We start from the raw sequence: 26,695 nt of genomic DNA, 5'->3' as shown, positions 1-26,695 counted from the left end.
TCAAAATGACCCGTTTGAAATGAGCATCTAAACATGTTTCTTCAGAATCAAGAACAGGAACACGTACGTCCCAGGTCTGGTAGTGAGTGATGTCACGATGCTTCGTCCAGCTCTTCTTATAAAGTCAGTGCTTTTCTCTAAAAGAGGAGTGTTGTCATGATTGGTAAACGATCATTGCTCCATTACATGTCCGTTAATATCAGTCCATCATGTGGAGGACGGTTCATCAACAATTAGTCTTTTCTTTTTATTCTCTCATCATGAGCAGTTTGTTGACATTTGATCAGGAGTCTCTGATTTGACGACCAGTTGGTTCAAAGATGTTTCCTTTGTTGTCCTTGTTGTAAAGCGTCGCTGCAGTGAATGTCATGCACAGCGTTGCATCCTGCTTTTATGGCTGTTGGAGGTAATAAAACTGGACTCAGCAGAGACGTACGCTCATCGACTTCATTATCACACTGGACTTCTCCTTTGCTGCTGCTGCAGAAGTCAATATGAACAAATAACCTTGTTGTTGTTTTTTCTGGTGCTTCCTCCTCTGGTGGTTCAGATCACATCACGGCTCGTTTCCTCGCAAACTCCCGTATTAAATTAATCCGTATTAAATTCAGAAATATGAATACACTGCAAGATGCTGAGCGATACCCACGATGGGTGGTGATGTCGCTCATCTCGCTCGAAGGCTTTTATGTGAGAATCTGACCGATAACGATATCTGGTGGCATAAACATCCAATACTTTTATATCCAGAAGCACAAATTCCTTCAAATTAGTTTGAAAATAAAGTTGCTTTTCTGGCTCACAGTAAAATATAACTTTTGAGCATCAAAGTGTGTTAAAGTTCTCAGAGAGTTTTAGCTTTAAACTAGCTGAACAGATTGTTACCAAGCGCCCTCTGGTGGACAAACCGAGTCACGGCAATGCGACATCAAAGGATGACTTGTTTTTTTGTCTCATCTGCCATTTGGTTGTTTTATTTTCATAAACCAGAAACATCAAAATATCGATAAATGTATAAGTTGAGAATATTGGTCTATATTATCGGTGTCGACAAATGAAACGTTTATTTATTCCCATTCGTCAGTTTCTTTAGAGGGTTAGTGAGGCTGGTGGATCTTGTCATGGTGGATAGTTGACGTGATGATGAGAAAATAAGCGACAAAGACGTCATTTTAGGTATAATGAAGAAAAGAAGCAAATTCACAAATATTCTGGCAAAAAAAGTAACAAACGATGATTTTAAAAATGTTACAGTCTTGTAAATTGATGTATTGATCAGGTTCTTTGTGGTTTTCGGTCTTGCTGCTCTGAAGTACCCGTAGTACCGTAGCTGGTAGTACTTCACCGCTGGTACTCTTGATCTAAAGGAGAACACACACCAGACCGGGACCAGACTGGGACCAGACCGCTTACAGACCGCCGACCTTTGGACTCGACTTTAAACCTGCCGCTCCGGGATTCTGTGTCACTACATCAGCAGGACCGTAGCTGGTGATGGCTTCAAACGTGGTCATTATTCTTCCCCCTACGGACGGACACACACACACACACACACACACACACACACACACACACACACACACACACACACACACACACACACACACACACACACACACACACACACTCTGCTACTCGATGCTGCTGCTGTTTCCCGTCGGTCTTGTCTCATTATTTTCTCTCATGCGCACTCGTCTGTCAGACCTCCGTCACTCAAACTCTCACACACAAGCTGTTGGAGTGTGTGTGTGTGTGCGTGTGTGTGTGTGTGTGTGATGAAGAAGGCCTGGGAGGGGGGGGGGCACCTTGGCTCGCCCCGTGTGCTCGGCTGCCCGCCGGTTGCATAACAGTCTGGGATTTTGGTGAGCGGCGACGTGAGTCGCTGGTTCGTTTCGCCGCCTCAAACCTGCTGGCAGTGGTCAGTGTTGGTGGAGGGTTGGTGGTCGCTTGGGAGGATGTTACACAACGCTGCATATCGATGGGGGGGGTCCTGGGACCAGGAACATAAACAAATGGCAGGTTTTGCTGCAGGAGTTCGATATTTGTGGTTAATGAATAATTCATCTAAATCCTTTTTGTGGTTGATTTCTGTTTATTTTATGAAGCACTGATGGTTATAAATGTGGACGTCGCCAAACTTTACTTTCTCACATGAAGGAAATGCTGCTAGATTTATTTTGTGTCATGTTGCGCTCGTTTAATCGTTTGTTTAAACCTTGTTCGGACTCTGTCATCATGTTATCACATGACATCACAGACCGTATACGGAGAACTGGACACCCCCCCCCCCCGAGACATCACTCAGAGCTTTCCTGATCAGCGGTTCTGAAGCCTCTCTTTCCTCGTGCTGCGGAGCGCCAACTGGAACAAACCCACTTTATGCCAATCACGTTTAGCCATTTTTAGTTCAGCTAACTTAGCTTATGCTAACCTATGATGCTAATTCATTTCACAAACATCCTCATTTCAAGTTTCACTACTGAAACGACCTCGGAAACAAGTGCTACCGGATCTGAAGTGGATCTGAGGTGGATCTGCTGGTCCACTAGGATCTGCCGCTAGCGGGGGGAGCACCGTTGTCGTTGGTTGAGGCTATGCTACGCCGGCCGTACTTACTCAAATACACCCTGGAGTTGGTGAGATTTCCATGACAACTGTAACTGGATTGATTTTTTTATTTTATTTAATTTTATTGTTTTATACCACCAGGTTAGATGATATAAAGTAATGATTGGGGGCGTAGCCCTTTATCGACTTCTGAGCTGTGAATAAACACCAAAGAGGGTAAAGTCATTGATATTTTAAAGAGATTATGATTTATTCTGTTGTTTGTTTGCTTTTTTACCAACAGTACCACCGTGGTAAAAGCTCAGCTACAAACAGAAACGTTTATTTATCCTAAAAGGATAAAAGGAGCAATAATTTCCGATCTTTTCATTGAAACAACTTTGAAACAGAAGCTGCTGTTGCAGATGTTTCCGGGTTCTTCAAATGGCGCTTTTGCATTAGTACGGCCTTAACGCGATCCTACCCGCCACGGCCCGTTTTGCGCTTTTGCACTAGGGCTGAGGCGGGCAGAGCCGCTCCAAGCCGATACTATTTCTGTAACCATTCTAGCGAGGTTCTAACCGGGCTGAGCAGGGACTACTGTATTTCCGACGTCATCACCCTCCACGCCTCTGATTGGTCGGGGGCGGGGCCGTCAGACGTTTGAATCAGGAAGCAGGAGTCAGCGCGAGAGCGACCCGCGGCTCGCGGCAATTTTATTTTAAAGCGCAAACGTCTGTTTGGTGATCCAACTCTGAGGTGCAGATGTTCATAAACCTGGGGGCTGACGAGAGAATTAAAAAAGGGATGTAGACGGGCTGTTTTACTCTCAGCCGCTCGCGGCTCCAGCTGATTTCTCATCTGCGCCGACATGAACAAAGGTGTTGCGCAATCGAGTACGTCACAGCAGCTTCACCCCAACCTGCCCACTTCTCACCTGGCTGTGGAAAAACAAACGGGGACAAACGGGTAGAGCCGCGACGAGCCGCGCGGAGCCGAGCCGGGCTAAGACGGTACTAATGCAAAAGCGCCAACAGTGGAAGGAACCTGCGGTCCCTCAGGCCGTGATGCTGGGAGCCCGACCCGACTACAACGGGTCTTAACTCGGCTAGCAGCAGGCCAGACGACCCAGCAGCTCTGCTAGTCCTCGTTTCTGATGGTGACGTTTGGACAGATTTGATAAAAATGAATGTAAAGCATCATTTAGCATCATAGTTTAGCATATCAGCTGAGCTAAGATGGCTCATTGATTATGTTTTGATTGATATCAGGTCTTGTGGACGGCTTCCTCCGGTCTGGTTGCTCCACCCGTTTGCGACATGGCGCCATGTAGCACGAGCAGAAAGAGGCTTCAGAGGCGTTTTTTATTAAACCTGGGCGTGATGTCACAGAGGGTTTGTCCAGTTCTTTTTATACAGTCTGATGACTCCAATAACCACACACACACACTAGGGCTGTTCGATTTTGCCCAAAAATAAAATCTCGATTTTTTTCTCTCAAAATCCGATTTTCGATTACGATTATTTTGTGAATTGACAAAAGGCAAAGAAATTATTTCAAATATGCTGTTTTTTTATTGAACATTTGCCCCATTGGGCTTTAAGTGCAAGCTTTGCTCTTATTAAACCAAAAATGAATGAATAAAGTGCAAAACTCTGTAAAATAAGTTGAAAAAAAGTTTTAAAAAATATAATAAAATATAAAGTTTTATCTCTGAAAAAAAAAATCAGCAAATCAGCACTTGCAAACATACAGTAAGTTATATTTCCAATTAAATAAAACAAGACATTTTCTAATTAAACTAAACTGGGTCTTTGCATGCTAAATAATAATGCAACCCATGAAGGAGGTAGAGGTGTGTAATGTCAGTCATTACATTTGCTATTCACATTTGCAAGTTTTTTGCAAGAACACGAGCCGGTCTACGGCATCTGGCTTGAGGGATGCCCGGTGGCATGTTACAACACCCCCTCCTACACTAAAGAGCCTCTCCGATGGGGCACTTGTCGCAGGTATTGAGAGGTATTTCCATCATTCATTAATATGGTATCAATCATTAATATGTGTGCAGACAAGGTAAAAAAAAAAAAAAAAAGTGAAAAATCGATTTTACGAGTTTCACGTTTTAACATCGTTCTAATTACATAATCGCGATTACGATTTTAAAATCGATTAATCGAACAGCCCTAACACACACACACACACACACACACACACACACACACACACACACACACACACACACACACACACACACACACACACTCTCACAGGCTCCACATGGAGAGGCAGCGCTTTTCCCGACCTGGTGATTCACTCAGCTGAGGTGAATATAATGAAACACACGCAGCAGGCTGGTAGGTACGATGTCGTGTGACAGCAGCGTCACATCTGGAGCGATGGAGATTTCAGCTCCTGGTTTTGTCTCCATTTTAAACTCCTAATGAAGTCAAGCCGTCTGAGTTTGCCTCCAACAGATGAACCAGTGGTGCTCGGCGGAGGTGCATTGATCTGGTTAAGCTCCGGGTGATGAAGAGCTTAATGTGTTTTAGATTATCAGGCCTCGGCAGCGCCTCTGCTCTCCCGGGAATTCAGTCGACATAAAAGCGACGCATCCAGAGCTCGGATGCTGACGAGAGGCAGCGTTGCAGTCTTAAATCGCACCGACTCGACTAAAAGCAGCAGAGGTGGCATTTGCAGACGTGTTTGATGGTTGTTTTATCGCCTCGCATCACCTTCACCTCGACTTATTGTTGAAACTGATGACAACATGAAACATATTTTGTTTTGACAGAAAAAAAGGATAGAAAATAAGAAATATTGCTTTTTTAGCACGCTGAAGGGAATGAATGAAAATGCTTAATGCTTTTACTTCAGTGTGCAGAGATTTTTCTTATTTAAATGGAAGCAGCAAGGGTCTGAGAGGAACTCTGGATCTGAAATACGTTCGGAGGAATTGACTTTTCCTTCCTCTGATGAAAAAGGCTTTTTTATTTTATTCATAATTTATGTGGGCTGGACAAAAACAGCCACGTGCAAACGTTGGTACCCTCCCATTTAATCCTACGTTGTTGTCGTTTGTGAGTAATTTCCTCACAATTGATCACGATGGGTTATGGCCCAGTTTCCTGGTCATGTGACCACAGGCCGACGCCAAATCACGACCCGACCAGCAGCGTCCTTCACGCTGAGACCATGAGTTTCTGCCATGTTGGGTTTTTTGGCAAACGTGCTGCTGGACATTCAGACCAAACGCTCCGCTTTGGTCTCCAGCAGTTTGGTGGTTTGTTCAGGTGTCATTTTATGAACCATTGTCTTGTTGCCATGTTCTTCTTAAACAGAAGATCTTCTTTTCCCACTCCTTTCAAACTCATTTCTTTTTTTTGAGTGTTGCATGACCTGAACTGTCTTGAATCCTTTCCGCTTGTGAATAATTTCACATGATCTGAAAATGGTTTTATAATCCCCTTTTCATTTTGAGGTGCAAAAACTACTGCTTCTCTTAGAGCATTGCTTGTGTCTTTCCCTCTTGGCGTTGTGTTTATACTGCACACTTGCTCTGATGAGCAACATACCCTGTTAAACCTGCATGAAGCAGGGAAGGGGGTTACTTGAACTTGAAAAATTTGACATACCCCTACCGGGGGTAGAACAAAACCTAACAATGTTTTTCCTCATCTCTAAGGTGTCCCATATATGAAATGTATTCTTAGGTTAAAATATTTTACTGCAAACATTGTTAAATTGATACATATTGTTATGCACCCCAAACCTAAAAAAGAACCAAAATACAGTCTGGCCGTATGGGAGTTAAGATTTATAAACTCATGTAGATTAATAACAGAAGCTCTGACAGCTTTGAAACTTGACATAATTGTGGTCAGGAAGTTGCTTTACCTATTAGAAAAACCTGGATGTGAATATATTGATGTATGTTACATATAAAGACCTTTGAACACTTTTCCAAAATAAGCGGATATGCAAAAAAAAGAATATCTATGCAGAATGTTCTCATTTACTTTTCAGTTGCCTGGCCAGGAATTGTCATAGAAACACATATCATGGCTTGTTGGAAAGATGGGGTTGTGCTGAATCCAGTGATACCAAATATGTAAAGCATATTGCATAGGCAATGTGGTACATCAATAAATGTATGAGGTGTCCCAAATTAAAGAAAGTGAAAGATTGAAATAATCAAGCCTCCACAGCTGACCAATTCAATATTGCTGCAAACTAAGCAGGTAACTTACGGATATATATATGATGCATTAAATTAATTATACACTCATATGACACCTTTTTATCCATACTTGAGATAACACTTTAATTATGGATACATGTACTGTCATATATGATGGCTTGTTGGAATATGTGATTATGCTGAATCCAGCAATACCAAATATGTAAATAGCATGCATAATCATCAATCACTAAATATAAAACTGTCCCAAATAAAGGAATATGTTGCATTAGATAGCAATGCAACATATTCTGTACTGTACTGTACTACACTGTACTGTACTGTGTGACATCACCGGGGGATGAGTCTAGCTAATGCAACAAAAGAATATCTATGCAGAATGTTCTCATTTACATTATAGTTGCCTGGCCAGGAATTGTCATAGAAACACATATCATGGCTTGTTGGAAATATGGGGTTGTGCTGAATCCAGTGATACCAAATATGTAAAGATACCATGCATAGGCAGTGTGGTACATCAATCAATGTATGAAGTGTCCAAAATGAAAGAATACCGAAACATTGACATATTCAGTGTCCAGTCCCAAGCCCATAATCAATGGTGAGAATGCGGACCAATTCAATGTTACTGCAACATAAGTCACCTGAGGTAAGCACTACTCTTTATTTATGATACATAAAAAAATTGTATATTTCATTATGGAAACAAATATCCAGTAGACTTAGGTTAAATTGAAATAGAACACCTTTATTAAAATATTTAAATCCACTTGAATTTATTTTTGGTCAAGTCATTACTGCATAATGGAAAATAATTATGTCTTTTCTCTAAACTAGCAGAGGGCAGTAAAGCCTGTACTGCTTACTTAACTTCCCTGAGTGTGATCTTTGATTAAAGTGTTGTAGTCTGTAGTGAGCTAGCTAGCTAGTTAGGCTACTTGGTGGATCCAGCTATAGCTATCTACATCATTGTCTTCATGTATCCAGAGAAAAGGCACCAGTTTGCAACCTTCAAGGATATGAAAACATCAGCAGGAGTTAGTGTATCTAGACAGATTCACATGGATTCAGATGTGCTCTTTCGAGGGCTACTCGCTGTTTCCAAAGAGAGGTGTCCATGGAGACTGTGATGTCTCATGAACTCGCTGCTGTCCCACCCTCTTTGTTTTATGATGATGGAAGCATGAGGAAGACAACAAAAGCTGACACTACTAAGAAACTAGAGTCAGTCGTTGGAGAGACGCAACAACTGCCCACTGTTAAAGAACCTTCAGGATATCTCATCGATGGTATGGCTCTTCTGCAGAGTCTCCATGATTCAGGCTTTCAGAAATTCAATGACCTGGGTGAGTGTATCTGGAATAAGATCACAATGTCAATGGGAAAGGAAGGAATCAGCTGTGTTGTTTTAGGGCCTGATTTACTAAAGGTTTGCGTGCGTAAAAACTTGTGCAAACTTGACATCACCCGCAAACCAATGTGCAAGCTGATCTACTAACAGCGTGCAAAGAGGACTGCGCCTCTCAAATGAGCAAAATAGCACACGCTGTTCATTTAGTACTTTTGCCCTGATGAATAATCAATATGGGGCGTACCCACCAGAAAGCGCTAAATACTGGGAGGGGAAAATGCAAATAGGTTCATTTACCACACGCAATGAGATTTACCAAGCCCGAAAGTAATTGCGGGGATTGTGATTGCGTCTGTATTTAATAAGTTCGAAAGGAAGGTGCTAATCTGCCCAGCATTACGCACCGATGGCTGCTGTTATTGTGGTGTTGTGCCGTATTCAGCACCCCTGCCGTGAAAAGCACCCCCTCGTACACACTCACACAAACACATACTTAGGAGTTTATATTATATATATTTACAAATATTATGGAAGACAACACAGTAAGCAGGCTATTAATTAATGACATCAATAACCATTTACCCGATTTTTGTTATCTGTAACTGTGATTGTGGGAAAGTATGACTATTGCGGAATCCATGAGCGCATTTAAACATGAATCATTAACACAAAACTGGACGCTAAACAGAACGTGACACGGAATGAGAATATCATTTTTGTCATTGTGTGTACGTTGTCATTTGTAGTAAATTAAACATGAGCATTTAGTCCTTTTTGACATTTACTCGTGAATAAGAGATCTGTGGGTATATGTCGACGAGGGGGTGCTTTTCACGGCAGGGGTGCTGAATACGGCACAACAATCTCTAACTCCAACTCGTCAAATTTCATTTTGCGCTTGCGAATATCCTGCTTTCCATCCAAACTCTCCATGGCGCAAACCGTAAGACACGCAACACCTCATTTAAATACTGCGGTTTGCACCTGTTATCAATTGCGCAAGCATTCTTAGTTGATCACCCGCAAAACACGCAACAACAGCACGTGCAAACTTTTTCAGTGCACACGCAATTTAGTACTCTTTATTTAGGATCTTAGTAAATCAGGCCCTTAGTGTTTCACATACCTGAGGATCAGTGGGAACAAGGTTGCTCTATGTAGCTTTGTCAGCAAATACATCACTCGTACTGGGCAACAGATAATCTTTTCAGAGAACACAGTCATATTGGTAGGTGGCTTTGAAAATGGTGAGGAGGTCAAGAGGGTTGGCAAATCAGGTGTTGACTGCTTGACAGATCTTTACATTGACCAGGAGGTTGTGTGATACCACAAGCAGCTTGTACAGAATTGGAAAGACCACTGCCTTCACAAGACTGAAGACCCATCTGACTGAATTAAAGGAAATGGCCAAGTTTGGACTGTCTGGAAGCCTAGAGGAAGCTTTGCCTTTGGCAAGAAAGTATGCCCTCCTACTGTATGGCCAAAAGAAATAGGAGAATGGCCGTCCTTGCACCAACCTAGATGAGCTGAGGTACATACTGGCATCTACCTCAGATTCTTCAGCAGCAAATCTACCCACAACAGAAGATGCCTTCCAGCAACATGTATTAAGAGCCTTATATCAAACAGCAGTGTGGCGTAACAACCACCTGGCCAAGCCTCATCTCTGGAACCCAGTTGGTAGAGAATGGAGGCTCAGACAAGATGGGTCCATTGAACCTGTCATGTGCCAGAATGCACCAGCACCTAAAGAGGTTTGAGACATCACCCACCTGTAGTGTAAAGATGGAAACTGCAATAATACCAGCAAATGCCAGTGTCTTTCAGTGGGCTTGACTTGCACTGAGTTTTACTCTTGCTCTTTCCAAGACTGCCCAAATATGACCCACTTTGTCACTGATGATAATGTGGATGAGTGACAGTGATGGCTACCAATAGCAGCCAATGAAAAACACCAGCCAAAGAGCTGGGGAGTTCAGCGTGAGGAGAGGGCTCATTCCTCCTCAGAGTGTTTTGTTTGATGAACATTTGTTTAATTTGAGACTGTAATTTTATTTGTACTGTGTGAAGTTTAGTTAGTTTTATTAAAATGATCATCAAGGCCAAACTACAATCCTGTCACCTTGTCTCCTGTGTGTGTAATTGCTGAGCCGTAAGTCTTAGCTAGACCCATCCCCCGGTGATGTCACACAGTACAGTACCGTGTAGTACAGTACAGTACAGAATATGTTGCATTGCTATTTAATGCAACATATTCCTTTATTTGGGACAGTTTTATATTTAGTGATTGATGATTATGCATGCTATTTACATATTTGGTATTGCTGGATTCAGCATAACCACATATTCCAACAAGCCATCATATATGACAGTACATGTATCCATAATTAAAGTGTTATCTCAAGTATGGATAAAAAGGTGTCATATGAGTGTATAATTAATTTAATGCATCATATATATATCCGCAAGTTACCTGCTTAGTTTGCAGCAATATTGAATTGGTCAGCTGTGGAGGCTTGATTATTTCAATCTTTCACTTTCTTTAATTTGGGACACCTCATACATTTATTGATGTACCACATTGCCTATGCATGGTATCTTTACATATTTGGTATCACTGGATTCTGTCAGGGTTTGACACTTCCCCCCCAGTGTTTGTAACTTTCAGTTCTGTCTTGCCCCGCCTGTGTCCCATCTGCCCTGATTGTGTCCACACCTGTGTCTCGTCTTGTCTCGTTATCCCCTCAGTATATCTTGTCTTGTCATTCCTTGGTTCCCTGTCGGTCCGTACTGGTTCTTCCCTCCATGTCTCCTCGTCGGTTTTCCCTGTTCCTGGTTTTTGTTTATCCTGCTCTGCAGCGCCTTGTGTTTTGCCTTTTTTCTGGATTAAATCCTTTTGTTTTTGAGAACTCCTGCCTCTGGCCTCCCTCTCTCTCCCTGCACTTGGGTCCTTTAAAAACCATACCACAACAGAACGGACCGACCATATGGACCCAGCGGGAGACTACCTCACCCTCATGGAGTTTTTGCGCCAGGAGGAGTACTGGGACCCCTTTTGGGGAACACGCCTGGCTCTGGGTGGGCCCAGGAGCCTGCAGGCCCAGGGGAAGCGACGGCGTCAGCGCCAGCCCCAGCCTGTTCCGGTGGGGGCCCTGGACGCACCTCTTCCTGTTCCCGAGGTGGTCCTGGACGCATCCCAGCCTGTTTCCCCCTTCTGGGGAACACGCCTGGCTCGAGGCGGGCCCAGGGGTTCTCAGCCCCAGGGGAAGCGACGGCGTCAGCGCCAGCCCCAGCCTGTTCCGGCTCCAGCAGTGGTCCTCGACGCATTGCCCCCTATTCTGGCTCCAGCGGTGGTCCTGGACGCCTCAGCTCCTGCTGGAGTTCCTCCTCCGGTGATGGTTTCGGCCCCCCCTCAGCCAGCTCCGAGGACCCGTGCCCCCCCTCAGCCAGCTCCGAGGACCCATGTCCCCCCTCAGCCAGCTCCGAGGACCCGTGTCCCCCCTCAGCCAGCTCCGAGGACCCGTGCCCCCCCTCAGCCAGCTCCGAGGACCCGTGCCCCCCCTCAGCCAGCTCCGAGGACCCGTGCCCCCCCTCAGCCAGCTCCGAGGACCCGTGCCCCCCCTCAGCCGGCTCCGAGGACCCGTGCCCCCCCTCAGCCCACTCCGAGGACCCGTGTTCCCCCCCAGCCCGCCCTGGATGTGGACTGTGGGGACATCTGGGATCTGTCCCTTGAGGGGGGGCCAGCACCTCGGACCCGGGTACCCCCGGACCCGGCACCTTGGACCCGGGTACCCCCGCAGCCGGCACCTCGGACCCGAGTACCCCCGCAGCCAGCGCCACGGACCCGGGCCCCCACTCGGGCAGCTCCGGGGATCCTCTGCCCCCCGACGCCGGCTCCCCGCATCCTGTCTGCTCCTGTTCCGGTTCCCCGCATCCTGTCTGCTCCTGTTCCGGTTCCCCGCATCCTGTCTGCTCCTGTTCCGGTTCCCCGCATCCTGTCTGCTCCTGTTCCGGTTCCCCGCATCCTGTCTGCTCCTGTTCCGGTTCCCCGCATCCTGTCAGTCCCGACTCCGGCTCCCCGCCTCCTGTCAGCCCCGACTCCGGATCCCCGCCTCCTGTCAGCCCCGACTCCGGATCCTGAGGCGGTCCCGCAGCCCTCTGTTCCTGAGGCGGTCCCGCAGCCCTCTGTGCCTGAGGCGGTCCCGCAGCCCTCTGTGCCTGAGGCGGTCCCGCAGCCCTCTGTGCCTGAGGCGGTCCCGCAGCCCTCTGTTCCTGAGGCGGTCCCGCAGCCCTCTGTTCCTGAGGCGGTCCCGCAGCCCTCTGTTCCTGAGGCGGTCCCGCAGCCCTCGGTTCCTGAGGCGGTCCCGCAGCCCTCGGTTCCTGAGGCGGTCCCGCAGCCCTCGGTTCCTGAGGCGGTCCCGCAGCCCTCGGTTCCTGAGGCGGTCCCAGAGCCCCGTCAGGTTGCCGAGCCCCGTCAGGTTCCCGAGCCCCGTCAGGTTCCCGAGCCCTGTCAAGTCCCCGAGCCACGCCAAGAATCCCCGTCACGCCCCCCGCCAAGACCCAGGCCTAGGCCTCGGGGACGCCCCCCCGAGCGGTCTCGCTGGTCTGCCCGGTCCCGAGGTCGGCCCCCGGAACTTTGGCCGTGTGTGGCCTGGGCCCTCCTCCAGGCCCCCTCCGCCCACCCTGGGTTAGGACTCTGGGGACATCTGGGATCTGTCCCTTGAGGGGGGGGTACTGTCAGGGTTTGACACTTCCCCCCCAGTGTTTGTAACTTTCAGTTCTGTCTTGCCCCGCCTGTGTCCCATCTGCCCTGATTGTGTCCACACCTGTGTCTCGTCTTGTCTCGTTATCCCCTCAGTATATCTTGTCTTGTCATTCCTTGGTTCCCTGTCGGTCCGTACTGGTTCTTCCCTCCATGTCTCCTCGTCGGTTTTCCCTGTTCCTGGTTTTTGTTTATCCTGCTCTGCAGCGCCTTGTGTTTTGCCTTTTTTTTGGATTAAATCCTTTTGTTTTTGAGAACTCCTGCCTCTGGCCTCCCTCTCTCTCCCTGCACTTGGGTCCTTTAAAAACCATACCACAACAGATTCAGCACAACCCCATCCTTCCAACAAGCCATGATATGTGTTTCTATGACAATTCCTGGCCAGGCAACTAAAAAGTAAATGAGGACATTCTGCATAGATATTCTTTTTTTGCATTTTCGCTTATTTTGGAAAAGTGTTCAAAGGTCTTTATATGTAACACACATCAAGATATTCACATCCAGGTTTTTCTAATAGGTAAAGCAACTTCCTGACCACAATTATGTCAAGTTTCAAAGCTGTCAGAGCTTCTGTTATTAATCTACATGAGTTTATATATCTTAACTCCCATACGGCCAGACTGTATTTTGGTTCTTTTTTAGGTTTGGGGTGCATAACAATATGTATCAATTTAACAATGTTTGCAGTAAAATATTTTAACCTAAGAATCCATTTCATATATGGGAGACCTTAGAGATGAGGAAAAACATTGTTAGGTTTTGTTCTACCCCCGGTAGGGGTATCTCGAAAACTAAAGCCCTTTTTGACAGTTTGTCACTAGCCTATTAGTAGGGATGGGCGGTATGGACTAAAAAATGTATCACGATAATTTCTGGCATTTATCCCAATAACGATAAAAATGACGATAAAAAAAATACTAATTCAAATCCACCTTTGTAACTATAAACCTATCTCATCATTTCTTTCTTTCTTTCTTTCTTTCTTTCTTTCTTTCTTTCTTTCTTTCTGGCTCATTTCTTTCTTTCTTTCTTTTTTTTCTGGCTCATTTCTTTCTTTCTTTCTTCCTCGCTCGCTCATTTCTTTCTGTCTTTCTTTCTTTCTTTCTGTCTTTCTTTCTTTCTTTCTTTCTTTCTTTCTTTCTTTCTTTCTTTCTTTCTTTCATCTTCCTTCCTTTATCGTTTTTACCGCAAGATGGCAATTTCTTACCGTGGGGAATTTTTTGGACGGTTTATCGTGAACGGTCAAATATCGCCCATTCCTAGTACTTAGTATTGCCCATGGGATTTTAGTTGTTTTTCCTTTTTTGCTCTACTTATGTTAAATAAATAATGTCACAGTGACAAAAATTTATATATTGTTCATCTGAGGTTGTATTTACTAAATACTAAGACTAACTATGTTATTTTAACACAAAAAGTGGGCTGATTTTTGAGTACGACTGCATAAGCTCACACACGACCATGAACACAGAGTCAGTGTTGGAGTAAACACTTCAGAGGCAGGACTAAGCGTTCCTCTCTGTGTGTGATGGTGTTTATCACAAGTACCAGAGAGAGAGATGCAGGACTGGCGTTTCTCACCCCAGCTGACTCACCCTCCTCACCTGCTGCCGTCACCCCCCCTGCTGTACGCCTCACATTAAAACAACACATCACTCCCACACAGGACGACCAACGGGCCTGAACCTGAGGGTTTTGGTCATGACACGAGACACGGGACACGGGACGAGGCAGGTGGTGACTTTTCACGGTGCGACGTTCCTTTAGCATCCCAGAACAGTTTGAAGTACGAGACGCTCGAGGTTTCAGTGGCGAAGGTGTTTGTTGACAATGAGGAACGCTGATACGAGGTCCGTCCAAGTCTCTGAGCGGCTCTGGTTATGCAATGAGCGCGTGCGCTGGACGTGCACGTTCCTGGACGTGCACGTTCCTGGACCTCCTCCACATGTGCGAGTCAGGACTTGGCAGGTCAGTCTGTTCAGGAAGGAGAACAAAAAGCAAAAGCAATCACCAAGAATAATCGCCACTGCAGCAGAGAATGGATCTGCTGGAAAGGACTGCAGTTTGTGTGTGTGTGTGTGTGTGTGTGTGTGTGTGTGTGTGTGTGTGTGTGTGTGTGTGTGTGTGTGTGTGTGTGTGTGTGTGTGTGTGTGTGTGTGTGTGTGTGTGTGACTCAGCTCTCAGCATCCCCTCTTGGCGAGTAGCATTTAGAGCTGCTTAAGCCTTCACTGCAGATAATTAGCATTTTCAGTGACGATCACACTGCAGATCCAAGGAGCAGTCTGGGAGTTTAACATCCAAACGCAGCGCTGACCTTGAGGAGCAAAACAAACGCTGCTCGGTTTTCGTCCCACCAGGGGACACCGATATGCTCTGCATCTTTCAGGTGCTCCTGCATCTGCGTCTGTGACCGTTTACTGCTGCGTAAACGGGTCTGCTGGAGCCATGCCGCCTTTAGCTCAGCCTAGGAATGGGCGATATTTTACCGTTCACGATATACCGTCAAAAAAATTCCTCACAATAAGAATTTGTCATCTCGCGGTAAAAACGATAAATTTCTGTTGATGACGTTTTTGTGTAAAAATGATTTATGGTTCTGCGTTAAATCCACGCAGAAGGAAGGAAGGAAGGAAGGAAGGAAGGAAGGAAGGAAGGAAGGAAGGAAGGAAGGAAGGAAGGAAGGAAGGAAGGAAGGAAGGAAGGAAGGAAGGAAGGAAGGAAGGAAGGAAGGAAGGAAGGAAGGAAGGAAGTGAGGAAGGAAGGAAGGAAGGAAGGAAGGAAGGAAGGAAGGAAGGAAGGAAGGAAGGAAGGAAGGAAGGGAGAAAAGAGGAAGGGAAGAAGGAAGGGAAAAAAGAAGGAGGGAAGATGGAAGGAGGGAAGAAGGAAGGAAGGAAGGAAGGAAGGAAGGAAGGAAGGAAGGAAGGAAGGAAGGAAGGAAGGAAGGAAGGAAGGAAGGAAGGAAGGAAGGGAGGGAGGGAGGGAGGGAGGGAGGGAGGGAGGAAGGAAGGAAGGAAGGAAGGAAGGAAGGAAGGAAGGAAGGAAGGAAGGGAGAAAACAAGGAAAGGAGGAAGGAAGGAAGGAAGGAAGGAAGGAAGGAAGGAAGGAAGGAAGGAAGGAAGGAAGGAAGGAAGGAAGGAAGGAAGGAAGGAAGGGAGGGAGGGAGGGAGGGAGGGAGGGAGGGAGGGAGGGAGGAAGGAAGGAAGGAAGGAAGGAAGGAAGGAAGGAAGGAAGGAAGGAAGGAAGGGAGAAAAGAGGAAGGGAAGAAGGAAGGGAAAAAAGAAGGAGGGAAGATGGAAGGAGGGAAGAAGGAAGGAAGGAAGGAAGGAAGGAAGGAAGGAAGGAAGGAAGGAAGGAAGGAAGGAAGGGAGAAAAGAGGAAGGGAAGAAGGAAGGGAAAAAAGAAGGAGGGAAGATGGAAGGAAGGAAGGAAGGGAGAAAAGAGGAAGGGAAGAAGGAAGGGAAAAAAGAAGGAGGGAAGAAGGAAGGAAGGAAGGAAGGAAGGAAGGAAGGAAGGAAGGAAGGAAGGAAGGAAGGAAGGAAGGAAGGAAGGAAGGAAGGAAGGAAGGAAGGGAGAAAACAAGGAAAGGAGGAAGGAAGGAAGGAAGGAAGGAAGGAAGGAAGGAAGGAAGGAAGGAAGGAAGGAAGGAAGGAAGGAAGGAAGGAAGGAAGGAAATGAGCCAGAAAGAAAGAAAGATAGAAAGAAAGAAAGAAAGATAGAAAGATAAATTCCCGTTGATGACGTTTTTGTGTAACAAACATGGCGGATCTGAGAGCGAGATAGATTTATAGTTAAAAAGATGGAGTTGAATTGGTATTTTTTTTATCATAATTTTTTTCGTTATTGGGATAAATGCCAGAAATTATCGTGATACATTTTTTAGTCCATACCGCCCATCCCTACTCTGGACTAAATCATCAGTTAACCTGAGATACCTGTTTTGGACTGTGGGAAGAAGGAACCCAAGAGAACTAAGCATGAAGTTGCACACAGAAAATCTTCCTCTGTTGGGATTCAAACCAGAAACCTTCATATGTGAGGCGACAGTGCTCATCACCAAGTACACTTTGTTTTAGGTGCTTGTGAGTTTGCAGACAGCTTGATTTTGGGACGTCTTGGGGAAATGAATGAGCTGTTTCTTTACAAACTGCGCTGCGTCTGCATGTGTCTGCTCTCTTGCTGCATCAGTATATAACAGAATCAGCTCCTGCAGGAGCCGCTGAGCAGCCTGGACGGCAGCTCAACAGCTCCCAGGCTGAGGTCAAATGCAATAATCCATCCGACTACGACTGAAAGTACACTAAAACTGCAACTAATCCTGTAGGTGTGGCATTTGGGGAGTAAAAATTGTCAAGATAATGTCCCAAAAAAACCCAGCAGCTTTTACATTTTTTGTGGGAAATAATTCTCAGATTTAGTTTTGCTTTCCTGTCGGCAGCTGTCTCTCCATTGGAGGCTCTTAGTAAAAAACACACAAACAACTGTGTGTTTGGCCTTAGAGAGTTACATGACAGAGACGTATCTCGCCTGCTTCGATGGAAAACTGAAGCCTGAACTCCAGAACAGCTAAAAAAAAAAAAGTGTTTTTTCATTTATTTCAAATGTCATCTTTCTTCAATCTATGAAATGTCTGTTACACTTTCAAAAAATACCACTATTGCGATTTCCAAATGAACTAATGATGCCGCCAGTGCAGCTTCTCAGTCGTCTGTAACTCTCAAAGCTTCGACTGAAAGGAGCTGGACTTCCTTTTGTTTTGTTCTCGACGGCACCTTCAAGAACAAAACAAAAGGAAGTCCAGCGACTTTGAGTCGACCCTCTGAGAATAATGATTACGTATCGGGACCCCTTGAAGAACTTAGGAAGTGCGCTGCAGGAAGTGCTGATCCATGTCCTTCAAACTCCAAGCCTGGGAAAGGGCCTTTTATAATTCACTGATTTAAATGATTGTCTCTCTTGTTTCTCTGCAGTGACACCAGCTTTTGTCCGTTCATTCGCTTTTTTCCGCCTATCCATCCTTTGAAGAAGTTGCCAGCATGAGTTCCTCTCCGCTGGTCTCCCGAGCCAACATGGACATCCTGGACGAGCTGCAGCTGATCGCCGCCCAGAACCTGGAAAGGCTGGAGGTGAACAAGTACTACGAGGTGATCCGGGAGCTGGGGAAGGGCACGTACGGCAAGGTGGACCTGGTCATCCACAAGCTCAGAGGTGAGAGACCAGCTACACACAACAGTGCGAACGCAAGAGCTCCCAGAATCTCCCATCAAACATCTCCTCTGTTTCTCCTTGAAAGGGACAAAAATGGCTCTGAAATTCCTGAAGAAGAAGACGACCAAGTTGAAGTCTTTTCTACGAGAGTACAGCATCTCCCTGTACCTGTCTCCCTGCCCCTTCATCATCAACATGTTTGGCATCGCCTTCGAGACGGACGAGTACTACGTGTTTGCACAGGAGTACGCTCTGGCGGGAGATCTCTTCGACATCATTCCTCCACAGGTGCTGATCTGCCGCCGTCATTTTCACTGAGGCTTCATTCAAAATAAAAAAGAGGGAAAGGGAAAATGTAAGATACTTAAACTGTTTTCCTACTCCTGGAGTGTTAGGCCTTACTTTACATTCACCAGAAGAGGACTTATACCACTTTACCAGGAGAAAAACCTAGATTATGTTAAGCTAATCAAATTAAAAATGTTTACAATCCCAATATAAGTATCACTTTTTACTATTTGGTTCAACTGCATTATTTATAATGAAGACACATGTTGACTTGAATTGGATTAAAAAATACTGTAGATCTATTGGATATTAATAATCAGCTCCTTGCCAAAGAGATTATATTTTAGCCCCCAAAGGTCTTGAGTTTGAAATCAGCGATTTGTCGAAGATAAAACTCAGTTCATGCTCATAAAATATAAAACATTACTTGTAAACTGTTCCATACAGAGTTCATTTAAAGCCTGTTCTTGTTGCTAGTAGGGATGGTAATTGATAAGACTTTTACAATTCCAGTTCCATTTTTAATTCTCTTTTGGGGAAAAAAGGACAACAATGAGGCAAATGGCGCTAATATGATGGGCAGAGTTAATTAGTTAATTAGTTACCTGCTGTATTATTAGCCAAGGACATGCTAACGTTGCTACTGCTGGGTTGAGAATTACTGACATTAGTCCGGAGTGGATCGAAAACACGACATCCATTGATCGTTATTGCTGTGTGCGCAAATGTTTTTTGCATGTTGGTATTATTCCCTCCCTTTTGAAGAAATATTCACTTGGCAAGTATTGCAGTTTGCCCCGTTGTCTTTTTTTACTGAAATGTAACCAGACTTTTGAGCATTTGTATCGCTTGGGCGCATGTTTACTATTGACTGCTGGGTTACGCAACGTGCATGGTGACGTCATTCGTCCGCGCTGGAATCAAAAAGGGAATCGTTGGCAAAATCGAATCGGCGGGTGATCAACTAAGATTGCGTGCGCAATTGATAACAGGTGCAAACAGCAGTATTTAAATGAGGTGTTGCGTGTCTTAGGGATTGCGAGAGCAAACTCTGCGCCATGGAGAGTGGATGGAATGCACAGTCACAAGCGCAAAATGAAATTTGACGAGTTGGAGTTAGAAATATTAGTGGAAGAGGCAAATAAACACATTAATGAACTACAGCAAAGAAAAAAAAAAAAAAACCTGCGATAGAATAAATGCAGTTGGTAACACAAAAAACAGAAAAACGTCTGGTTTTTCATATTTCAATTTTAGGCACAGATCAAAAATACGAAATAGAAAAACGGGCCACAGGACTGAATTTGATTTTAATATTTAATTGGTCGGGTTTGCGTGACCCGGCGGTGATCGGCATGATCTGAGGAGAAAAAGACATCAGACACAGAGCTGGAGAGCGCTTTGATTCATCTATTTATGAGTTAAGTTTTTATTCAGATGTCCACAGTATATTGCAAATATTATATATTATATAGCAAACACTGACAGTAAATGTGTGACAGACGGGACCATCATATGACAAGAAGAGAAGAGAAGTGTTCAGAACAGCACACAGAGCGCACACTAAAGGCTGATTTATGGTTCCGCGTCACACCAACGCAGAATCGACGGCGTAGGCTACGCGGCGACGCACACCGCACCGCGACCCTACGCCGTCGATTTAACGCAGAACCATAATTCAGGCGAAGCTGCAGTCTGTCTGCGCTGATCACAGACACACCGGGTCGGAGCGGATTTGGTCATGATGTTTAACCTGTGTTTTGTGATCAATAAGCACGGGTTTTAATTAAATGTAATTTACGAAGGAGGATTTCACGTTCAATAAGATAAGTAATCAATAAAATACAAAGTTTTGCACAAAGGCTTGGCCTGCTTGTGGGCGAGTGGAGGGGGGCACATTAAAAGAAGGTGGCAAGATATAAGGAGAAGAACTAAAGAAAAAGTGGCCTTTAATAAAACTTGTGCAACCATTTTTAAAATAGCATGCAGCAGAATAAAGACTCTCTCTCTCTCTGCATATTCTTTGATTTTGGATGTCGCCTCCTTGCCACAATAACGGCAGCAGCAGATTAGCACCTTCCTTTCAAACGTATTAAATACAGACGCAATCATAATACGCGCAATTACTTTCAGGCTTGGTAAATCTCATTGCGCGTGGTAAATGGACCAATTTGCATTTTCCCCTCCCAGTATTTAGGATTTCTGCCGGGTACGCCCCATATTGATTATTCATCAGGGCAAAAGTACTAAATGGATTGCGTGTGCAATTTTGCGCATTTCAGAGACGCAGTCGTCTTTGCACGCTGTTAGTAGATCAGCTGGCACTTTGGTTTGCGGGTGCTGTCAGGTTTGCACACGTTTTTACGCACGCAAACCTTTAGTAAATCAAGCCATAGGAACGGTTCTCGATTCCCATCCCTAGTTGCTAAGCATGGGAGTGGTCTGATCATGGTGGGGGAGTGGGGGAGTATGTTGCAAACAGGAAACACTTCAATACCAAAACTGATTCAATTAATAGTAGAACATTCTGGAAGCAGGTACGATTTATAGGTGAGGATGGCTTATACAACAGAACAGTGACCCTAAACACATCTCACTGTCCACAATGGACTCTGGGAATGTTTATTTCTGTTTCAAACACTGTCAAACAATTGTGATAGAATATTATAAAATTGTGTCATCTGTTGGGCACAGCTATGTGAGGTTTATGCTATGTTTATGAAATAAATGCTCGGGTCATGTTCTGGGTTTCTGGAAAGCGCCTAGAGACAACTTCTGTTGTAAAAGACATTATATAAATAAAATAAAATTGAATTGAATCCTCCCGTAGTACAAAAACATGTGTGTCAGGTTTGCCGAGGTTTCCAACTTGAATGTGAGGGTATTATGTTGACCGTTAGCTCTTTGAAATCTTGGCGAGCCAGCTAGAGGCACCCAAACCCGAACAGGCCGACGTGGGTATGGAAGCTGGATGGTTGCAACATCAGAAATCAGAAATCAGAAAAGGGTTTATTGCCAAGTTTGTTAAGACACACGAGGAATTTGTTGTGGTGATTGGTGCAATACAATAAAAATATAAAAACAAACAAATATATAAGAGATAAAATAAAATGTATAAACAGAAATGTACAATATGAGGTTTAAAAGTGCCGGATATGAGTCTTTACAAAAAGTGACGTAGGATGACTTAGGACAGATAAAATGTATAAACACACAATATGGGGTTTTTAAAGTGAAAGACGACCACGAAGGGACTCGAACCCTCAATCTTCTGATCCGAAGTCAGACGCCTTATCCATTAGGCCACGCGGTCTGAGGTCTTCAACCTAAGACCTTTGGGGAACAGTAACAACTATTATCGGTAACAGATGTTGTAGGGCTGGGCGATTTATCGAGATTTTAATATATATCGATATATTTTCCAACGCGATATGGTACGAGACAATATCGTTTATATCGATTTAAAAAAAAAAAAAAAAAAAAATTTAATTTTTTTTTTATGATTTTGATATAGCTTATTTTGTGCCAAATTGACTTGAATGTTTTATTTGAGATTTGCACAAATGTTTTGTTATTTGCACAACTGTCAACCTCAGTGGAAAAGTCTGCCTGTTACTGTCTACATTGTATTAATTGCACAGTGTATTTTAATTTAATTGTTATGCAGGAAAGGGATATTTGTTTTATTTTATTCAAGAAACATTTTTATTCTATATATGCAGGCAGTTTATTTCTATTTCATTTGTTTTATACATTTTGATATTGTGCAGATCTCTGTTAATAAAGGTACCTGTGTGACATTTGGCACGAGGCTTTGTATTAAAACTGACTTTTTTTAAGGGTTTGGCTCAGAAAAAAATGAAGCTAACAGAGATGCTATGCTATAATGCTTTGGGGGAAACCACAATTATGGCACAGAAAAAATATCGAGATATATATCGAGTATCGCCATTTAGCTAGAAAATATCGAGATATGACTTTTGGTCCATATCGCCCAGCCCTAAGATGTTGGTAAATGTTGCATGAATTTAGGCAGTACAGCAGAAATCCCTGACTGTGTTATTCCTGCTCTTCTCTTTTATCCTTAAGGTCGGTCTTCCTGAGGCGGTTGCAAAGCGCTGTGTACACCAAGTGGCCATCGCTCTGGACTACCTACACTGTAAAAAGCTCGTCCACAGGGATATTAAACCTGAGAACATTCTCATTTTTGACCGAGAGTGCAGAAAAGTGAAGCTGTCTGACTTTGGCATGACCCGTCGAGCTGGCTCGCCCGTGAAAAGAGTGAGTTGACTTTCCTTTTTTACTTTGAACTGTCTTTTATCTTCGTCAGTACTGACCTATTGAGTTCCTCTCCAGGTGAGTGGCACCATCCCCTACACAGCCCCAGAGCTCTGTGACGCATCCCGCCACGAGGGCTTCTGTGTCGACTACAGCACCGATGTCTGGGCTTTCGGTGTGCTGCTCTTCTGCATGCTGACGGGCAACTTTCCCTGGGAGAAGGCACTGCCCTCGGATTCTTTCTACCAAGAGTTCATCCGCTGGCAGAAGAGGAGGACAAACACGGTGCCGTCGCAATGGAGGCGCTTCACGGAGCAGGCGCTGCGCATGTTCCGGCGACTGCTCTCCGTGGAGCAGGACCGCCGCTGCTCCGTCAAAGAGGTGTTCGGGTACTTCAGCCACTCCTGGATGCTCGACGCAGAGAACGACAACAACAATGGAAATGTGGGACGCGGAGGCGGCGGGGAGAGGGTTGGCGGAGGCGGCGGCGGCGGAGGAGGAGGAGGCCCTGTGCGAGGAGAGGTTGAAGGGACCGTGTCAACATCTTCCTCCGGGGAAGAAGACGAGGAGCTCCTGGTGGAGAGGATGAAGCAGCAGACTCTGTCGCCTCGTTCCCCAATGTCACCCCATTCTCCCATGTCGGTGGAGCGGGGGAGCGGCGGAGGAGGGGCCAAGGGAGGGATGATGGAACCAGGCAGCGGACACCATTTCGTGTCCGTCTCCACTAACAGCTCCGTGTCATCGACCAACAGTTACGACCGAGTGCCGCGGGAGAACAGTTCGCCGGGCGGCCGCATGCTGGTGGCGACCCCCATAGAGATCTGCGTCTGAACGCGTCCGGACGGCGTCACAAACTCAGCGCCACACACTTTTATACCTCCCGTTCAACTACATAGCTGTGCATGCATCAAAAAAGAAGCAGACTCCTACGTGTTTCCTGTTTTAGACGTCTTGGGACGGAGGAGCATCCGTCGGAGACCAAGAACACACAGGTTCCTCACAAAGAAGGGTTTTTTGGTCAGATCTGGTCAGAAAGGCTGCAAAAAAAAGAAGGTGTTTACACTTCAGCAATGCGTTCAAATGCATTGCAAGGAAATTCAGCTGAGAAATGAAATTTAAAAAAGAGAAACTTTCTTCCACATGAAATTCTGTAGAAGAAGAAAACCAAAATGCACTTCTTTAAGCAATACTTAAGGCAAAAAAAGGAGGAAAACGTGGCAGAATGCTGCCGAAGGACATGGGATTTGTATTCTTGATGAGACCTGAAACAGCAGTCGAGCAAATAAGTTATTAAAAGAAACAAACAATGGTTTCAAAAGTTTCAAGTGTAACATAAAAGCGTGAGTGTGTTTGTGTGTATTGCTGTGTGTTGTGTAAGTATGAGTCTAAAAGAAGTGGATTTATTTTGCTTTGAGATTTTTGTTATTTATTTTAACCTAAAAAAAACCCTAAAAACTCTATTTTTTCTATTGTTTTTTTTGTAAGGTAGCTTTCCTTGTTTTCCATCAGACTAGACGTTGTTACACGGCGTTCTGGATGAGCAGTACCACTTCTCTGTGCAACACCAGCTGTATATACTGGTATGAAGACCTGTACGTTGTGTAAGATGATGGATAGACGAAGGAAGGTTTATGATGTCCGTGCTCCATTTACGTGACCGCTGAAAGACTTTTTTCTACTCACTCCTGGAATTCAGTTTGTATAGTTTTTCTTTGAAATTTAATGAAAAATATCTCTGCGTTGCTTTTGTTTTCATTGTAATTTCTACGGGACGTGTTTTCTTCAAAAACTTTTATCTGAAATTAATGTCTGAAAAGAAACAAAACTCCTTAAGCTCAATTTGAAAAAGAAAAGAAAAAAGAGGGAAATCTCTCGAGCCATGTTTTTATAAACTGCATGACGAGTAGGTCACATTTAGGGAAACAAAAACCAGAAAAAAAAGCATAAAAAGAAAATGTTGTGATGTGAATTTTTTGCAGTAGCACAATTTCTTGCATTATGTCCAAGAGTGAATAGCGGTGTTAGACTCTCTTGAGACGTCCTAGGGCTAAAAACAGATCTGAACAATAATTACTTTCTTTTCTGTGTGATTGTAATTGTATTAATGTTGTGTAATCATTTCATCACCTTTCAGAAGCAAAATATAGAGTTAAGCATGAGTTCAAAGAGTGAGAGGCTTGAATTTGTATTAAAAGAGAGAAGTTTAATGAGAAGATTTGCTTTTAAATGGCTTTTAACGAGTAGCCTGGCCAGTCATACCATGCAATTAGTAAATGATCTTTTGTAAAATTGGTCTGCGGCCCCAGTTCACAGCCATTTTCACTGGTACAGAACGTACCGAGCCAATTGCAGTGGGTGTTGGGCGGCTTTTTGTGTAACGAGTCTTAGGGGCACCACCCTGAAAACTAAAACAACCAACGTGACAGAAGAATTGCTAGTAACACTTTGGATCGATAGGTTTTTACTGCAGAGACTACTGATTTAGTCATTTGCCGGCGTTTCTACTCAACTGCACGACATTTTCCATTTGAGTTGATCTGCCGACCTCGTGTGTCCAGTGTCCTCTGCTTCTGTTGGTATTTCCCCGCTGAAATGAAAGATGAATCCAGAGGAACCAGACCAATTCTTTGTAATGAAAAGTATAATAATTAGGATGGTTGGCCAGGCTATTTAAAGAAGTAGTGAGGATTGGATTTTTTTAAAAACAGAAGAAAAAAAAAGTCTAAATAATATTTAAAAATGAATCTATTCCTTGATTCTTAGTGAATATCTCAAAAATGATTTTTATAAAAAGCATTGACTCATGCGCAGGAATGGCTTTCCTCCTGCTTTCCAGACATAAAACTGCATGAACGTGTATGTGCTAAAGACTCTGCTGTGAAAACCTGCTCAGTGTTTTTCCTGTCACAAGCTGTAGTATCTGTAGACGTAGTATAGCTGCGAACAAAATGTTTCTTTATCTCGTCAGTCATGGATGCGCCTGACTGAGCATCAGCGACTCTCAGCTAAGGCCTCTCGCATCGAGCATTTTCCTCTCGTTCCACCCAGCTGCTCCCAGATCAGTGAGTCGGTATGCAAATTACTACATCTTGTGACAATCTCTGACCTCACTGGCAGCCTTCTGACTCCGAACAAAGGACAGTTTTGATGTAGACACTGAAGAGCTGCTGTTTTCTTTAGCCCGTCATTCCCGTCAGCCAGCTGCAAGCAGCACTGGCTCCGCAGCTTTTACTGTGTTAGCGCCAGCAAATCATCACTTTTGTAAAAGATATACCATTAAAATCCAGGATATTAACCCAGTTTTTTCTGTTTGAATTGAACCTGACATGAATAAAACCCTTAACTTACACACTCCAGTACAGTAGGTGACGGTAGGCATCTAAAAACTCACTAATAATAGAAGAAAGGATGAAAAAGATTCTCATTTCTTTGAAATATTGAAAACACAAAATTTTAATTGTGGCTACAAAGAATTTTAAAGGATTATATTTCTTTTATTAAGGATGCTCCATCATTTATTCAACTAAAGGAGAGGACTAAGAAATCATTGAAGCTTCTTTCCTTAGTGTTTTAGAGATTTCCATCGGGTCCGATGCATTTTCATTTCCCTCAATACCAGTAAGGCCCGCCCCTCAGATGAGCCAATGGCTGTTGAGTATCAGTTCCACAGGGACCAGAGTTCGGAACTCTTTATTATTAATATTATCAATATTTAATTCTATTTATTAGAGCCAAACAAAACAGAGCCAAACTTCTGCTTTGAATTAAACTGCAAATAAAGTCCAGTTGTACGGTACATGAACGCTGCAGAGCTTTTGAAATCTGCTAACACTAAGTTACGGTATTTAATCGCAACTGCTATGTAGCAACACAGCCTTATCTAATGTTAATCACCATCGATAACGAAGACAACCAACTTTATATCTAGTTTTGAGTAACTAGCAGTATCATATCTTAATAACTTCAAATCTAGCGGCAGACAGATATTGTTGTTAAAGATACATTCTTTAAAGCTGTAAACAAGACTAAAAGCTTGTCCGAGCAACAGTAACTAAGAGGGGCG

The 26,695-nt window shown here is 44.3% G+C and overlaps 1 protein-coding gene and 1 non-coding gene across 3 annotated transcripts in view; one reads left to right on the top strand and one right to left on the bottom strand.

Moving 5' to 3' along the window:
• The window catches only part of bsk146 (brain specific kinase 146), a 31,264-nt gene extending 4,629 nt beyond the window's left edge, over window positions 1–26,635 (top strand). For both annotated transcript variants that reach the window (XM_061708452.1, XM_061708453.1), the window contains exons 2-5: window positions 17,829–18,066; window positions 18,152–18,354; window positions 22,444–22,635; window positions 22,711–26,635. In XM_061708452.1, the coding sequence (XP_061564436.1) occupies window positions 17,895–18,066; window positions 18,152–18,354; window positions 22,444–22,635; window positions 22,711–23,463 (1,320 nt within the window). In that variant the 5' untranslated portion in view covers window positions 17,829–17,894 and the 3' untranslated portion in view covers window positions 23,464–26,635. The remainder of the gene's footprint in view (window positions 1–17,828; window positions 18,067–18,151; window positions 18,355–22,443; window positions 22,636–22,710) is intronic.
• trnar-ucg (transfer RNA arginine (anticodon UCG)) lies at window positions 21,595–21,667 on the bottom strand. The gene has a single exon. It is a non-coding gene; the product is annotated as a tRNA-Arg (tRNA).
• Window positions 26,636–26,695: the final 60 nt, after the last annotated feature.

The sequence above is a fragment of the Cololabis saira genome, chromosome 19 (genome assembly GCF_033807715.1).
Source record: "Cololabis saira isolate AMF1-May2022 chromosome 19, fColSai1.1, whole genome shotgun sequence".
In the NCBI taxonomy this organism is placed as follows: Eukaryota; Metazoa; Chordata; class Actinopteri; order Beloniformes; family Belonidae; genus Cololabis; species Cololabis saira.
The sequence above is the reverse complement of the archived record's forward strand: the minus strand, read 5'-3'. Positions and strand labels throughout refer to the sequence as shown.